The sequence below is a fragment of the Mobula hypostoma genome, chromosome 1, assembly GCF_963921235.1.
Source record: "Mobula hypostoma chromosome 1, sMobHyp1.1, whole genome shotgun sequence".
NCBI lineage: Eukaryota > Metazoa > Chordata > Chondrichthyes > Myliobatiformes > Myliobatidae > Mobula > Mobula hypostoma.
In genome coordinates, this window is record NC_086097.1 from 26,976,586 (window position 1) to 26,994,300 (window position 17,715).

The 17,715-nt window shown below is 46.3% G+C and overlaps 1 protein-coding gene across 1 annotated transcript in view; it reads left to right on the forward strand.

The window, feature by feature from the left end:
- The window catches only part of kcnk13a (potassium channel, subfamily K, member 13a), a 37,827-nt gene extending 21,144 nt beyond the window's left edge, over positions 1-16,683 (forward strand). Inside the window, exon 2 of the mRNA XM_063059245.1 lies at positions 15,767-16,683. Within this exon, the coding sequence (XP_062915315.1) occupies positions 15,767-16,653 (887 nt within the window). The 3' untranslated portion in view covers positions 16,654-16,683. The remainder of the gene's footprint in view (positions 1-15,766) is intronic.
- Positions 16,684-17,715: the final 1,032 nt, after the last annotated feature.

The following is a 17,715-nucleotide window of genomic DNA, read 5'->3' on the forward strand; positions in this document are numbered from 1 at the left end:
TATTGTTACCCACACTAAATGCTCAAGTAGCTGAGCAGGTGAGGCAGGATCTATGGAGAGGAATAAACAGTTGATGTTTCAGGACGAGACCCTTGATCAGGACTGGAAAGGAAGGGGCATCCCACCTTCTCCCTCACCTGGTATCACCTCTCACCTGCTCTTGCTGAGTCAGCATTAAACTGATTCTTTTGTGTTTTATTCTCTAGTCTGTAATTACATTAGGGTTTTGATGAGGCTGATTAGCCCTGACGCATCACTGTTCATGCAGTGTTCAATATTCATTTTCAATTTAGCAGAACCTACTTTCACTCAGTTTTTTTTGTTAAATTATGTTCCCTTTTTACTTTCCACAACTGAAGCTGAGTACATTACCATGCAGTGATGAAGGAATCTGTGTGGAAACATTAATTATGTGGCACCGAAAAGTCTCTGGTAACCGGGATTAGAGTAGGTGGCTAGCACAGACAGGTAGGGCTGAAGAGCCTGCGTCCGTGCTGATGACTCTGTTATCTTTGAGGTGTTTGGAATACTTTCACCCTTCTATTGACGTAAAAATAACTCGATCAGTTAGAGGGCACTACTGCACAGAAACAGGCCCTTCAGCCCATCTAGCCCATGCTTAAAGTATTCTGCAAGTCATGCCAACCTGCACCTGGGCCATAGCCCTCCATACCCCGTCCCTCCAGGTACTTATCCAAACTTCTCTTAAATGCTGAAATTGGACCTACATCCACGAGGTTAGTTTTATTTGTCACACGAACATCATAACATCAAAAGAAACAGTGAAATGCGTCATTTTGTGTCACTGACCAAGGCAGTCCGAGATTGTGCTTTGGGCAACCCGCAAGTGTCGCCATGCTTCTGGCGCCAACATAACATGCCCACAACTGACATACCCTAACCTGTACGTCTTTGGAATGTGGGAGGAGGCTAGAACACCTGAAAGAAATCCATGCAGAAATGAGGAGAATGTACAAACTCTTTATAGGCAGCAGCAGGAATTTAACCCTGATCAGTGATTGCTAGAACTGTAAAGCAGTTGTGTTAATTGCCGCACTACCATGCTGTTCCACTGTCCATTATCATTATCCATTATCCATCTCCATTGTTCATTATCTATGATCCATCATCCACTATCGTTTTCCATCATTTGTTATCTATTGTCAATTATCCATTATCAACTGTCGATTTTCCATTGTCAATTATCCATTGTCCATTGTCCATTATCATCATTGATTATCCATTGTCCATTTTCCATCGTCAATTGTCCATTGCCCATGATGCATTGTCCAATCTCTATTGTCTATTTTCCATTGTCTATTATCCAGTGTCCATTGTCCATTTTCCATTATTCATCATCCATTATCCATTATCTTTTATCAATTATCCATTGTCCATTGTCTACTGTCCATTACCCATCTGTCCATTATCTGTTATCCATTGTCTATCTCCTTCAGTTATCTCAGCTTATCATTTTTGGGGTGTCCAAATACATTAACACCTGCCCCTTGTCAGAGCTGTTACCAAAGCATTGTCCTCTACCCAAACGCTGTTCTATCACCATATTCACAGTCTCTCCACTCACTATCTACTCCATTCTGAACTACCCCCGTATTCATTGACCATAAGATATTGTAGTAAAATTAGGCCATTCGGCCCATTGAGTTTGCTGTGCTATTCAGTCACGATTGATTTATTATTCCTCTCAACCACATTCTCCTGCCTTCTCCCAATAACCTCCAATGCCTTTACTAATCAAGAACCTATCAACCTCTACTTTAAATATACTGAATAACTTGTGACTATGGCCATCTGCGGCGATCTATTCCACAGATTCACCAACCCTCTGGCTAAGGAAATACCTCCTCATCTTTTTTCTAAAGGTATTTCCTTCTATTCTGAGGCTGTGCGCTCTGGTCATAGACTCCCCCACTATAGGAAACAAACTCTCCACTTCCCATTCTTCTGCCACTTCTCTGCCTAGTTTTGTGTCCTATTAATGTCCCACTGTAAGCTATGACGACATTTGTGTCACCAGCAAACTTACTAACCCTCCCTCCCTTTTCCTCATCCAAGTCATTTACAGAATGATTGATATTGATGGGATCTTACTGTGTACATTTGTTGGCCTCATTGATTGCATTACAAAAGTGGGTATACTTTGAAAATTATTCTTCAACTAGAAAGGTTTCTTGAGACTTCTTAGTGCTTTACTGTATTCACCTTAAATCCCATGGTATCTAATTCCTGTGGGCACGTGGCCAAGTGGTTAAGGCATTGGATTAGCGACCTGAAGGTCATGAGTTCGAGCCCCAGCCGAGGAAACGTGTTGTGTCCTTGAGCAAGGCACTTAATTACACCATGCTCTGCGATGACACTGGTGCCAAGCTGTATGGGTCCTAATGCCCTTCCCTTGGACAACATTGGTGTCAAGGAGAGGGGAGTCTTGCAGCACGGGCAGCTGCTGGTCTTCCATACAACCTTGCCCAGGCCTGTGCCCTGGAGAGTGAAGACTTTCCAGGCGCAGAGCCATGGTCTCGCAAGACTAATGGATGCCTTACTAGTTGGGACCTCTATATACTAATAAAGAAAACATTCCTTTTGTCAAACTCTACCCCATCCAGTCCCTTTACAGTATGGGAGTCCCAGTCAATTCATGGAGAGTTAAAATCACCCATTATCACAACATTATTTTCTCACAACAGTCTGCAATCTCTCTACAAATTTGCTCCTCCAAATCCTGCAGACTGTTGGGTGGTTGATAATATAATCCCATTAATGTGGTCATCCCTTTCCTATTCCTCGGTTCCACCCATATACCCTTCACTAGACAAGTTCTCTAGTCTGTCCTGTCTGAGCACTACTGTGATATTTTCCCTGACTAGTAATGCCACCCCTTCCCCTTTGATGCCTCCCACTCTATCATGTATAAAACAAGAAAACCCTGAACATTGAGATGCCAGTCCTGCTCCTCCTGCAACCAAGTCTCACTGGTGGCTACAAAGTCATAATTCCACATGCTGATCCATGCCCTGAGCTCATCTGCCTTTCCTACAATATTCCTTGTGTTGAAATGTACACAACGCAGAATATTAGTCCCATCATGGTCATCCTTTTGATTCCTGACCTTGTACGTAGGTTTAACAACATCTTTCCCCACAGCCTCTCCGCTATCTGCTCTGGTGCTCTGGTTCCCATCCCTCTGCAGCTCCCGTTTAAACCCCACTGTGCAGCACCAGCAAGTCTTCCTGCAAGGATATTAGTCCCCATCCAGTTCAGGTGCAAACTGTCCCGTCCAATCTCTTACTAACTCTTCCTTCAGTTAGTCCTGACGAAGGGTCTCGGCCTGAAATGTCGACCGTACCTCTTCCTAAAGATGCTGCCTGGCCTGCTGCGTTCACCAGCAACTTTGATGTGTGTTGCTTGAAATTCCAGCATCTGCAGTATTCCTGTTGTTTCTGTCCTTACAGGTCCCATCTTCCCCAGAAGGGAGCCTAATGTTCCAAAAAGCTTATGCCCTCCCTTCTGCATCATCTCCTTAGCCTCTGTTAAACGAAATGATCTTCCTTTTTCTGGCCTTACTAGCACGTGGCATGGGTAGCAATCTTGAGATCACAACCTTGGAGGTTCTGTCCTTTAAATTAGCACCTAACTCCCTGGGCTCCTTAAGGTTGTTATAGCTGGGGGTGGGAGTGGGGACAAGCTCCCACTAACTATTAAATGCTCCTAATGGTGTGCACCTCAAACAGCCTCTGACAACCTAGTCCAGCTCTTGGCTTTCACATGTGGCTTAGCTACGAAGCCCGGCGGAACCGTTTCTACAAACCTCTGCTGCCGTGTAGCTACACCCACTCATGGGGGAGGCTTCAGGAATAAACCCTGAGGGAAAATCTGGAGCTGGAGTCCCTAAGGCAGTCTTACATTGAGCTCAACGCTGACCGGCAACTCCTGCGACGCTGCTGGTACCAGACTGTATCAGTCTCTGCTGTTCCTTTGGGTTCGTCAGATATGTGGAGAGGGGGAGCTAGCTACATGGGCAACAGCTCGTTCTCCATATTGTACTGCCCAGGCCTGCGTATCGAGACAGCTAGGACACAAATTCCACGGTGAACCTTGACTGTCGGAAGCCTCTCAGCTCCCTGAACTCACTTTGCAGGACTTTGTCACCCTTCCTACCCATGTCCTTTGTACTGATGACCTCTGGCTGCTCACCCACCCGCTGAAGAATGCTGTGGGCTCAATCCTGGTGCTCAGGAACCAACATGCCATCCAGGAATCTAGTTCTCATCCACAGAACCTCCTGTCTGTTCTCATAACAAACAAAACCCCTGTCACCACAACTCACCCCTTCTCCCCCTTCCTTTTTGAGTCACAGAGACAGACGGCCACAGGTGTACTCTGCGCTGGCTGTCTATCCCCTTTCCCCCTCCTGACAGTCACCCAGTTACCTGTGTTGTGCACCTTGGGTGTAACTACCTCCCTGTATTACCTGTCGATCAAACCCCTCAGCCTCCCGAATGATACGTTAGTTCATCCAGCTTCACCTTCAATTGCGTGAGACGGTCTGAAAGAAGCTGCAGCTGGATGCAGGTGTAGGCAGCGGGGACACTGGAGGTCTCTCTGCCTTCCCACTATCCTGCCTGGCGTCCCCACTGTGCAATAAGAAAGAAAGAAGCAAAAATTATATGAAAAAAATCTCCCTCCAGCCTCCTAACAGGAGCCTCTGTGAGTCAAAGCTGGTAATCCTCACTCTTAACACTGGCTCCCTGTCATTTTATTTATAGTTTTTCTGTAAATTGTGTGGTATTTCTTTATAATGCCTGCAAGAAAACAAATTTCAAGGTAGTATAGGGTAACACATAGGTACTTTGATTATAATTTTTACTTTCATTTTGATACAGTTCCATTTACCAGTGACTGGCCCAGATTCTACCAATCCAAGTACCTGCCTCAACCAATTCTTCTGGCAGCTTGTTGGCCTAAGTCCTTTCTCTGCCAAGACATAGCAGGCTACGCACCACGAGCTGTAAATGGCTTCAGTGCAAATGATTTGTTGATCAGTATAGGCACAATGGGCCAAAGGCCCTAATTCTGTGCTTTATTGATCATTGAGATGTTCCAAGCAACACACACCAAATGTTGGAGGAACTCAGCAGGCCAGGCAGCATCTGTGGAGAAGAGTATTGTCGATGTTTCAGGCCGAGACCCTTCAGTGGGTCTTGCTGAAGGGTCTCGGCCCGAAACATCGACTGTACTTTTTACCGTAGATGCTGCCTGACCTGCCGAGTTCCTCCAGCATTTTGTGTGTGTTGCTCGGATTTCCAGCTTCTGCAGATTTTCTCTTGTTTATGATTGAGATGTTCTATTTTATTAAGATTGTTTCCTTTTGTTTTTATTGAGTACTTAAGGCATAAAGTAAAAGTAAACCATATACGTTTTCAAAGTGCCTTAATGTCCTATCCCAATAGTATTGGATGAGCTCGCTTGGGGAGGAAGTGGAATAATGAAATGGATGACTATCTTATGGAAAGTATGCAAGTGGAATGAGAGATTCAGCTGTAATTTAGCAATGTCCTGAGGGATAAGATTTAAGGACTAATCATACAGTGAGCATCAGTCCTGGATATTATTCCACACCCACTGTGGGGAATCTTTTTTTCTGACATCAAATGATAAACAGGGGATTGGTTTATCTGCCTGAATTTCCAGATCAAATAATACTTTAATGGGCTGTGTGGAGGGATTCTGATGGCTGCAGGGCTGGTTTAGTTGGGACCACCCAGTGCCTCAATGGTTAATAGCTCCCTGGGGCCACTCATTTGTAAACACGTGCCTGTGTATTAACACAAGAGATTCCTTATCCACAAATTTCTTCATAGATGCTAGAAATCTGAAGTATAAACAGCATCTGTGTACGGAGAAATATATTTAACATTTCAGTAGATCTGAAACATTCCATCCCCAAATAAAAACAGAAAATGCGAGAGACAATAAACGTATCAGGCATGTTATCTGTGGATAAAGCAGAGTTGACAGAAAACCAGCTCATCATTTCCCTCTGGTGTCAACATGCTTCCCTTTCCTCCATGGTCCACTCTCCTCTCAATAGCAGAATCCTCCTTCTTCGCCCTGATCATCCCCTAGCTTCTTACTTGAACTTCCCCCCTCCCTGATCCTCGATGGTGGGGAGGGTTGTACCCATGATGGGGCTGGTTGAGTCTACAACCTTCTACAGCCTCTTGTATTCCCTTGCATTGGAGCCTCCACGCCAGGCATTGATGCAACCAGTCAGCATGGCCTCCACAGTACATCTAAGAACCTTTGGTGACATACCAAATCTCCTCAAACTCCTAATGAAGCAGAGCCTCTGACACGTCTTCTTCATGACCGCTTCAGTGTTTTGGGACCAGGGTAGACCCTCTGAGATGCTGGTGCCCGAGAGCTTGAATCTGCTCACCCTTCCACTGCAGACTCCTCAATGAGAATTGGAACACGAGGAAATCTGCAGATGCTGGAAACTCAAGCAACACACACAAAAGATGCTGGTGAACGCAGCAGGCCAGGCAGCATCTATAGGAAGAGGTACAGTTGAGGTTTCGGGCCGAGACCCTTCGTCAGGACTAACTGTTAGTAGTTAGTCCTGACGAAGGGTCTCGGCCCGAAACGTCGACTGCACCTCTTCCTATAGATGCTGCCTGGCCTGCTGCGTTCACCAGCATTTTTTGTGTGTGTTCAATGAGAACTGGTGTGTGTTCTCCTGACTTCCCCTTCCTGAAGTCCACAATCAACTTCTTGGTCTTACTGAGGAATTGATAGTGGACTTCCAGAAGGTGAACGTGAGGTTATTGTTGTGACACCACTCAACTGGCCAATCCATCTCGCCCCCGGACACCTCCTCATCGCCATCTGTGGTTCTACCAACAACCGTGGTTCGGTCTCACAGCCCTGTAGTTCCATGGTCAGGACATTGGCACCAGCTTTCTAATTCCAGAAGTTATATCAATGATTCTGGTCAAGAAGGTTAAAACACAAGGTATCCAAATGTGTGGGCAGACTAGACACAAAACCGGCTTGGTGATGGGAGTGGTGGAGGGCATTCTTCCGACAGGAAGTCTGTCACCAGTGATATACTGCAGCGATTGGTGTCGGGGCCATTGTTGTTCGGAATATATAGGAAGTGATTTGGATGAGAATGTTGGTGGTCTGATTGGTAAGTCTGAAGACCAGGTAAAACATTTTGGGAGGTCAAATTCTGGTTTGGTGTTGGTCGGCTGGTGGCGCAGTGACATCAGCGCCGGACTCCAGAACGGAGGTTCCCGGCTTCGAATCCAGTCGGGCCGTTCCCGAGTACGCTTTCCATCCGTGCCGAGTTGGGTGTTGAGCTCGCAACTCGACCTCGTAAAAATAAAGAAAAATACTGTGAAACGTCTGTGCGAGGAATGGAGCCCCACACGGCCTTGAAAATGTCTGACGCTGGCCTCTCAGCCCTGAGTCGACATCATCATCATCGGCTTGGTTTATTTTTTGTCACATGTACCATGATGTATTGAAAAGCTTTGTGGGAGAGATTGGAGCCACAAAAAGAGAAAGAGAGAAACTTAGGGAGGAAGGGAGGTAAGGAAGGGATGGAGGGGAAGGAAAAATGAGCTGCGAGGGACAGAGAAGAGGAGGAAGGATAGAGCAAGAGGAGGCAGTGTGGGGAGAAAGAGAAGGTGGAGGGGAAGGGAGCGGTCTGGGAGATTAGAGTGGGAGCAGTCTGATAGAGATGGTGGACATACAGTGAAGTTTCAGGCTGTGGCTTCACTCTTGTTGACCATCCGGAGTAGCTTGTACTCTGCAGCTGTCCAGCTACTGAGCTGTCACCTTACACCGGCTAGCAGTTAAACACACACTTCCGATGAAGTGAACCAATGGGAGCTCGGTACAGGATTACAACCCGGAGACTCAGCATCAGCCAGAGTGTGGGCGGCTGTAGAAAGGTCAATGGCATTAGTCAGACTGGAGAACCGTGTACACACATCAGAGCAGAGTGTAGCAGAATGCCTTTGTTTCTGGCTTTCCTCTCCAGTGCTGATGGCCTGAAACGTCAACTGTTTATTTCCCTGCATGGACCTGCTGAGTTCTCCCGTGTGTGTTGCCCTTCATGGGTGTCCCAGATCTATTTCATTGTACCTGTCTTTCTCCTTCTCTCTGTCACTCCCAGAGATTTTGTGTTCACCACAGACCAAGCCATTTGTAGAAGAGATGCCAGCCTACACTTCTCCAAGACCCCCATCCAACAGAAGACATCTGTCTTAAAATCTATCAGATTATAGAAGGGGTAGATGGGAGTGTAGCATAGCAGCAGGCTGTAAGATCAGGGTTCAACTCCTGCCGCTCTCCAGAAGGAGATCATACATTCTCCCTGTGACCTCGGGGTGCTTCCGTTTCCTCCCACTGTCCAGAGGCGCATGAGTTGTGAGCACGCTACGTTAGCGCTGGAAAAGTGGCAGCACTTGCAGGCTGCCCAGCAAAGTCCTCACTGATTTGATTTCACGCAAACGATGCATTTCACTGTATGTTTCAATGTACGTGTGGGCAAATAAAGGTAATCTTTAATGTTTAGATAGTCAGAGTCGTGTCCCCCGGGGTGGAAATGTCGCGTAATAGAGCGCATAACTTTAAGGTGAGAGGGGGAGGCTTTCAAGGAGTCCTGACAAAGGGTTCCGGCCCGAAACGTCGACTGATTATTTCCATGGATGCTGCCCGACCTGCTGAGTTCCTCCAGCATGTTGTGAGTGTTGCTTTGACCCCAGCATCTACAGAGTATTTTGTGTTTTGGGCTTTCAAGGAGAGGTGCAAGGAGCTTATTTTTATACCGGGAGTGGTAGGTGCCTAGGGCAGTTGCCAGGGCAGGTAGGGGAAGCCGATATGACAACAAGGTTTAAGGACATTTAAACAGAATGTGAACATGCAGAGAATGGAGCAGGGGTTCCCAACTTATTCCCTCCCATTAACCGAGGGCTCCGTGGACCCCAGGTGAGAAAGCATTGGAACGGAGGGATATGGATAATGTGCAGTCAGATGGAATTAATTTAAGCTGGCATGGTGGTTAACACAAATGCCACAGACTGTTCATCACAGGGTCTGTTCCTATGCGTTTTTAAAATTTTATGTTGTATGGACCTACATCCTGCACATCAATACTCCTAAATTGTTTGAGCTTGTGTCTTATTGTTCACTGGCTGTGCACTTTCTCCATAGCTATTACATGCTGTTCCATGTTGTGTTATTGTTTTACCTTATTCTACCTCAATGCACTTTGCAATGGTTTAGTCTGTACAAACAGTCTGCAAGACAACCTTTTGGTACATAGGACAGCAATAAACCAATACCAGTTCCAATTCTAATTCCCGTCTCCATTGATGCTGGCTGAGCTGCTGAGTATATCCATCTTCTATGTAACTTAAAAGAGTTTTAATTACATAGCGCTTTCCAACCAGTGGGTACATGTAGATATTTTTGCACTTTAGAACTACAGCAGCCATTTTGCATACAGAGAGCTCTGTACAAGCAGAAAGGATATAATTATCAGCTCATCAAAGGCCTACAAAAGAAACTGGTGGATACAGCCCAGTTCATCACAGGAAAAGCCCTCCCCACCATTGAGCCCATCCGCAAAGAGCGCTGCTACACGAAAGCAGCACCCATCAACAAGGACACCCACTATCCAGGCCATACTGTCTTCTCGAGGTCCAGGAGCCTTGGGTCCCACACCACCGGCTTCAGGGACAATTATTACCCTTCAACCATCAGGCTCCGGAACCAGTGTGGACATCTTCACTCGCTGTAACACTGAGCACAACCTATGGACTCACTTTCAAGGGCTCTATGACACATGTTCTCAGCATTACTTACTTATTTATTGCTTATTTATTTGGTATTTGCCCAGTTTGTCATTCTTTGTGCGTATATTTTCATTGATTCTATTGTTCTGCTCTGAATGCTTGCAAGAAAATGAATCTCGGGGGAGTAATTGGTCGTATACCATATACAGGCTTTGATAATAAATTTACTTTGAACTTTGAAGTGACTTAAGGAAGAGATATTGATCCAGAATAATAAAAAAATTGTAAAGAATCAAGTCAGCCAGGTGGAGAATTGTTAATTACAAGTGTCCAGACTTATAAAACTAAGAAACACAAGAGGTTCTGTGTTGTTCCAGAGTAAGACAAAAACACAAATGCTGGAGGAACTCAGCAGGTCAGGCAGCATCTATGAAGGGAAATGAAGGAGTCAACATTTCTGGCCAAGATCCCTCTAGGCCCAAAACATTGAGTGTTGATTCCCATCCATTTAAAACTGAGAGTTGTGTGGAACCCTTTTCTCTGAGAGGGTAATTGGAAACTGCTTTACTGCTGTCGCATGCGCTGGGATACACATTTTGCCTGCAATCCTAATGGATCGTTTCATTGCAACAATGTATCGAGGTAGTACAAGGGAAAAGCAATAACAGAGTTGAGAATAAGGTGTTACTGTTACAGAGAAAGTTCAGTCCAGGCAGGCAGTAAGTTATTTACGGCCATAATGAAGTAGATTGTGAGGTCAAGAATCTATCTTATTATACAAGAGGTCCATTCAATAGTCTTATAAATAGCAGGGTAGCAGCTGTCTTTAAGGTTATTGGGACATGCTGTCAGGCTGTTGTATCTTCTGCCTGATGGGAGAGGAGAGAAGAGAGAATGTCTGGGGTGGGTGTGATCTTTATACTGGCTGCTTTACCGAGGCAGCAAGAAGTGTAGACCAGGTCCAGGGGGAGAAAGTCTTGTTTCTTGATGTGCTGCGCTGAACCCTCAACTCTCTGCAATTTCTTGTGATCACGTGTAGAGCAGTTGCCATATCAAGCCATGGGTGGTGAATCCATGGAATTTCCTGCCCACGAGGGGGGAATGGAAGCACTGATTATTAGGTATATTTAACCTGAAGATAGCCAAGTATTTCAAAGTTCAAAGTAAATTTATTATCAAAGTACATATACACTCAGTGTCCACTTTATTAGGTATACTGTACCTGTGCTCCCACTGGTTAATGCAATTATCTAATCAGGCAGCAACTCAATACATGGAAGCATGCAGACATGGTCAAGAGGTTCAGTTATTGTTCAGACCAAACATCAGAATGGGGAAGAAATATGACTTTGACCATGGAATGGTTGTTGGTGCCAGACAGGATGGTTTGAGTATCTCAGAAACTGCTGACCTCCTGTGATTTTCATACACAACGGTCTCTAGAATTTACAGAGAATTATGCCATAAACAAAAAAAAATCTCGAGAGTGGCAGACCTGTTGTTGAAAATACCTCATTAATCGGAGGGGTCAGAGGAAAACGGCGAGACTAGTTCAAGCTGACAAGAAGGTGACAGTAACTCAAATAACCACGCGTTACATCAGTGGTGTGCTGAAAAGCATTTATGAATGCACATCACATCAAACCTTGAAGTGGCAGAGATAAAGCAGTGAAAGGCCATGGACATACACTGAGTGACCACTTTATTAGGTCCAGGAGAGACCGAATAAAGTAGCCACAGAGTGGATATCTTCATACACTACCTACAATTCATTTTCTTGAGGGCTTTCACAGTGGATAAAGAGATACAATTGAATCAATGACTGACAAACAACCAAAGTGCAAAAGAATACAAACTGTACAACTAATAAATAAATAATTAACACCGAGAGCATGAGCTGTAGAGTCCTTGAAACTGGGTCCATAGGTTGTGGAACCAGTTCAGTGTTAGCAAGGCATTGAGGGCTATGGAACTGGCATAAAAGAGGAGTTGAGGCCTGCATAGACCAGCTACGACTATATTGAAAGGCCTGATGACCAATTCCTTCTTTACTCCTGTACATCATTGGCACCGTTAGTTAGCCCAAAAGGTCTGTTCCTCTGTAGTGAATTTTTTATTATTTTATTGAGTAGTCAACTCACCGGAGGTAGAGGGGTGAATGTCGGCCAGGGCACAGCAAAAAATGTCCCAACTTTCATTGTTTTTTTGATTAGTTTATTCTTGTCACATGTACTGAGATACATGAGTGAAAAGTCTTGCATACTGTTCATACAGATCAAAACGTTACACAGTGCATTGAGGTAGAACAAGGGAAACCAATAACAGAGTGCAGAATAAAGAGTAACAGCTCCAGAGAAAGTGCAGTGCAGGTAAACAATAAGGTACAAGATCATAACGAGGTAGGTCAAGAGATACAAGATAACAGCAGGATAGAAGTGTCTTCAGCCTGGTGGTACGGACTTCCAGGTAGCCTATTGTGAATTCCTTGTTATTTGAGTCCTGATGAAAGGCTTGATATGTCAGCTATTTACTGTATTCCCTTCCACAGATGTTGCCTGACTTGCCAAGTTCCTCCAGCATTTTGTGTGTGTTGTCCTTCATTCTTTTATTCAGCAGTCAACCCAGTGGGGGCAGAGGGAGGAATGTTGGCCGGGACACTAAGCAAGAAGTCCCAGCTTTGCTATAAGATAGGACCACCTCGATAAACAGGAGGCGCTACAGTTCAGCAAGGACCGGCTCACCTTCTGAGTGGGAACAACATGGTGACGTAGCGTTTAGCACAACGTTTACTGCGCCAGCGATCGGGATTCAGTACCCACCGCTGTATGTTTGCCCCCTACTGCCTGGGTTTCCTCTGGATGCTCCAGTGTCCTTCCGTATTCCACAAGGCGTACTGTTCAGGGTTAGTGAGTTGTGGGCACACTATGTAGGTGCTGGAAGTTGGTGACACTTGCGGGCTGCCTCCAGCACAGCCTCGCATTGAGTTGCTCAATGACCCAAATGACGCGTTTCACTGTATGTCTCAATGTACATGTGACAAATGAAACTAATTTTCTTTAGGATATTTTGCGTGCAAGCTCCTCATCAGAGCTCATTACTGAGCTGACAGACACCGCTCTGTGTACAGCTCTCAGTCGCCACATCGGTTTATCCAGAGCTAACCATCTCGTGGCTGCAGTGCCCATTTAATCATTGCGGAAGGAGCAGAGTGCCGTGCCTTCGGGCTTTCACATTCATCATGAAGACTGTGACAGTCTGCTACTGGAGAACCAGGTCTAATCACTCCAAAACAATCTTGTGAAGGAGCTGGCAAGCTCCAGCTCATTGAGCACAACAAGTTATCCGCGAGTTTCCTCTGATCTAATCTCTGACTGATAAACTGTTGTCATGAGCTCTTCCGATGGAGATTAAGGGCTGGATGCTGAGGTTCCAGTGCCTGATGGGAGTTCCTGCCCTCCCCCCCCACCTTCATTCCAACCCAAGTGGTACCTTGCTGATTGGTCTCTTAACGCTCAATTGCTTTTGCTTGTTGACATGGTGACAGCATCCAACCAATCACAAGTGTTCTCGAAAAGATATCCTATCCAATATCAAACCAGAGAGACATACAGGCATTGAGTATAAGAGTCAGAAAATCATATCATAGCTGCTTAAAACTTTGGTTGGGCTTCACTTGTTATGAGGTGAAGCCCTCTGGTCCTAGACTCCCCCACTACCAAGTACTCCTGCTAGGCAGAATAATAGTTCAGCAGGGACTAGATGGACTAGAATCATAGCACACAAAAGCACAGAAGCAGGTCCTTCAGCCCATCTAGTCCATGCTGAACTATTATTCTGCCTAGCAGGAGTACTTGGTAGTGGGGGAGTCTAGGACTGGAGGACTTCCAGACATCCCACCCTGCAAAAACTCATTTCAGGGAGGTAGCAGCACAATTTGCAGGAGACTCCCGGAACTTCCAGGAGAGGTGGGATGTCTGCAAAAGAGTAGCTCCTTAGCAGCTAGCCAGGTAGTTTAAATAATGTTAGCTATGCTAATGAACAAATGACACCTGTTAATCTCACCTCAATATGTCTTTTACGGTCTTAACCCACCATGGGCAATAGAAAAGTCACTGTTGCAAACAGTGCAACGAGCAACACTGTCATTATTTTTTACCCCTATTAGGCAGGGGTACACTTTAGGGTAGTCTGGGGTGACGTACGTTTTATATTTTCTATTTTTGGAATTCTCTCTCTCTCTCTATCTCTATCTCTATCTCTCTCACGGGAGACTCCCAGAACTTCCGGGAGAGGTGGGACGTCTGCACTTCACCTCATAATACAAGGATATCACTTTAAAATAAAGATGAGGAAGAATTTCTTTAGCTATAGAGTGGTGAATCTGTGTATTTTTGTTTGCCCCAGGTGGCTGTGGAGGCCAAGTCATTGGGTATATTTAAAGCAGAGGTTGATAGGTTCTTGATTAGTAAGGGTATCAAAGTTTATGGGGAGAACGCAGAAGAATGGGGTTGGGATAGAAAATCAATCGGCCACGATCGAGTGCCAGAGCAGACTCAATGGGCAGACTGGCCTAATTCTGTTCCTAAGACTTATGACTTTATGCTCTTAAGTTTACCTGCCGACCCAAGAGACCTTGCATTTCTTCTGGGGACAGGGATTTCCTCCCTCATCCTATAGATGCGTAGGTGGGTAAATCAATATGGGGGAGTTGATGGGCATTTGAGAGAAAATAAATTGCGGGGGTGCAGAAAAATAAGGAGAGGGGTACTCGCATGGAGCCGAGGGCGGAATTGCTGCTTCTTTGGTCATTGAAAGATAAATTAGTTGCATCTTTCAGCAGTGTTGCCTTTGAAGCGCTGGTCAAGTAGCTTCAGTAAGAGTTCAACCCACAATCTCTTGACTTGTAAATGATGTCAAAACCACCAAGAGAATAAAGAGATTTTGCTAATGCAGAGGATGCAAAGCTAATTGTGTTTTCATTGCTTGTGTCAAAACATCAGTCAAACAAGTCCAAGCCCTTTGAAGGAGGTTGTTAATCCCCCGTTATTTCAAGAAAAGGACTTGTTGACCTATGACTGTTGGCATTTGTTTTGCTTTATTATTGTCACCCGTACCGAGATACAACGAAGAGCTTAATTTTATTTAGAGATAGAACATAGTGACGGACAACCCTTCAGCCCGTCGAGTGCATGTGACCAGTTAACCTCTTATTAAAGGTGAAGGGGAGAAGGCAGGAGAATGGGGTTGAGAAGGAAAACAATACCAGCAGACTCAATGGGCTGAATGGCCTGACTCTCTTCCTGTCTTACGTTCTAACCGACTAACCAACAACTAGAAAACCTGGAGGAATACCAGGTGGTCATGAGGAGAACCTACAAATTCCTTATAGATGGCAGCAGGAGCTGAACGTGGGTCACCAGCACCATAATGGCATCACACTTTTGTGCCATTCCCAGTACAGATAGAGCTGTGTGGATGGCTTTGCAAGCTTTCCACAGAGTTCTTTTCATTACAGTAGTCCACTGAGGTAGCACGAGGGAGAACCCACAAGGGAATGCAGGATAAAGTGCTACAGTTACGGAGAAAGTGCGGTGCAGGCAGACAACAAGGTGGAGGGGCATGATGAGGTAAATTGTGAGGTCAAGAGTTCATCTTTATCGTACAAGAGATCTGTTCAATGGTTTTATAACAGCGAGGGAGAAACTGTCCTTGTAGAAACTGTGTGGAAGGGAAGAGTTAGATTGATCTTAGAGTAGGTTAAAAGGTCAGCACAACATCGTAGGCGGAAGGGTCTGTACTGTAATGTTATGCTCTATGTTCTTTGTTCGACAAGGACCTGCAAATTTCCCTAGCTTTCTGAGGAAATAAACAGCTCCCCTGGCATTCTGCTGGTTCCCCCAGGTCTTCTTGCCGTGGTAACATATTTGTCTTCATTGCAGGTTTCGGGATGACCACTCCAGCCACCGCTGGTGGGAAGATCTTCCTCATATTCTACGGCCTGGTCGGCTGCGCGGCCACCATCCTCTTCTTCAACCTCTTCCTGGAGCGGCTGATCACGGTGCTGGCCTACGTACTGAAGACCTGCCACGAGAGGCGGCTGAGGCGCAGTGGTGTGCGGCCGCAGCTGGACTGCCAGGATGGCGGGGCCAGGCTTGGGGCCCGGGCCGACAGCCTGGCTGGCTGGAAGCCCTCTGTCTACTACGTTATGCTGATCCTCGGCCTGGCCGCCCTCACCATCTCCTGCTGCGCCTCGGCCATGTACACTCCCGTGGAGGGCTGGAGTTACATGGACTCCATCTACTTCTGCTTTGTGGCCTTTAGCACCATAGGTTTTGGTGATCTGGTCAGCAGTCAGAACAGGAGGTACGACCATCAGGGATTCTACCGCTTTGCCAACTTTCTCTTCATCCTGATGGGAGTGTGTTGTATTTATTCACTGTTTAATGTTATAGCCATTGTTATTAAGCAGTTCCTCAACTGTACTTTGAGGAGGCTGGAGTGTAGATGCTGCCAACGGTGTCAGCGTAAACTCCTCCAGCCGGGCCGTAACGCAGTGACGCCCAACGTTCTCCGCGCCAACAGGAAGACCTCGGCCGAGAGCAACGTGGCCGACTGCCGCAGGCAATCCGGAGAGATGATCTCCATCCGCGACTTCCTGGTCGCCAACAAGGTCTCGCTGGCCATCATGCAGAAGCAGCTGATGGAGACGGCGAGTGGACACCCGAGGGCAAGCGGTCCTAGCCCCCGCCCCAACGGCTTTAGCGAGGGGGTCGGAGCACTCGCCATCATGAACAACAGGCTGGCGGAGACCAGCGTGGACAGATGAAACCAGATCTGGCCTTAGCGATTGCTGAGACTTTTCCCAAATGATAATTAAATACTGTTCAATTCTTATTGTTGGCACTCAGCTTCGATCTTTTACCCCTCACCCTGGAACTGCGGGGGCATCTCCTGAGGCTGCAATATTATGGTGGTTTATTATTGTCACATGTACCAGGATACACAGTGAGGAGTTTTTTTGTTATGCATGGCTTCCAGGAGGCAATGCAAGCAATAAAACACAAAACAGAGGGAGGAGAAGTGAGAGAGGACGGGAGGGTGTAGGGGAGAGGAAGGGAGATGGAATTGGGGAGAGTGGTGAGCTGTGTGCAGTCGAGAGATGGGGGCAAGGGGAGTTAAGAGGGTAGGGGAGATGGGAGGGGGCAGAGGGGAGGGAAGGGAAAAGAGAAGTTGGGGGAGGGAGGAGGAGGGGTATCAGAATGTTTGGATGTGGCCCGAGTGTAGAAAGAGGACACTGAAGCAGGTCGATAGTTCACCGACTTTACTGAGAACAGTTGCAGAGTTTAAAGGAAAAGAAAAACAACATACGCTAGGCCAAAAGGGCCTTTAACTGAAACTATCAAACTGAAAGTTAAATGCCAACACTGCGGCTGAAAGCAATAACTAATACTAAATGAACGCTGCTCCTTGACAGTGTCGATCGAAACAATAGTCCTCTCTCCCGGACAAGGACGAGGGTAAGTAGGGAGCATAAATGTTGCCGTGCTTTTGGTCAAGTCTCGACAAGACTAGAACGAAGAATTAAACAGTAATTAGCTGGGACGTGCATACCCGCGAGCGTGATTTCCGAACCTGTGGCACGGCCCAGCTGTGGGACTGCGTAGACCCGGCAGCAGGGTCCAAGGTTGTGACGGGGAGTGTGCAGTGGTGATAGGGGAGAGAGATGGGAGAGGATGAGGATGGTGTAAGAGAGATGAGGGAGGGAGAAGGGAGAGTGTAAGGGGAGATGGGAGGGGAGGTTATATTGAAGATGGGGGAGGGAGATGGGATGGGTATGAGGAGGGGAAATTGGGAGTAGCAGAAAGCAAAACAGAATATGCAGAATGGA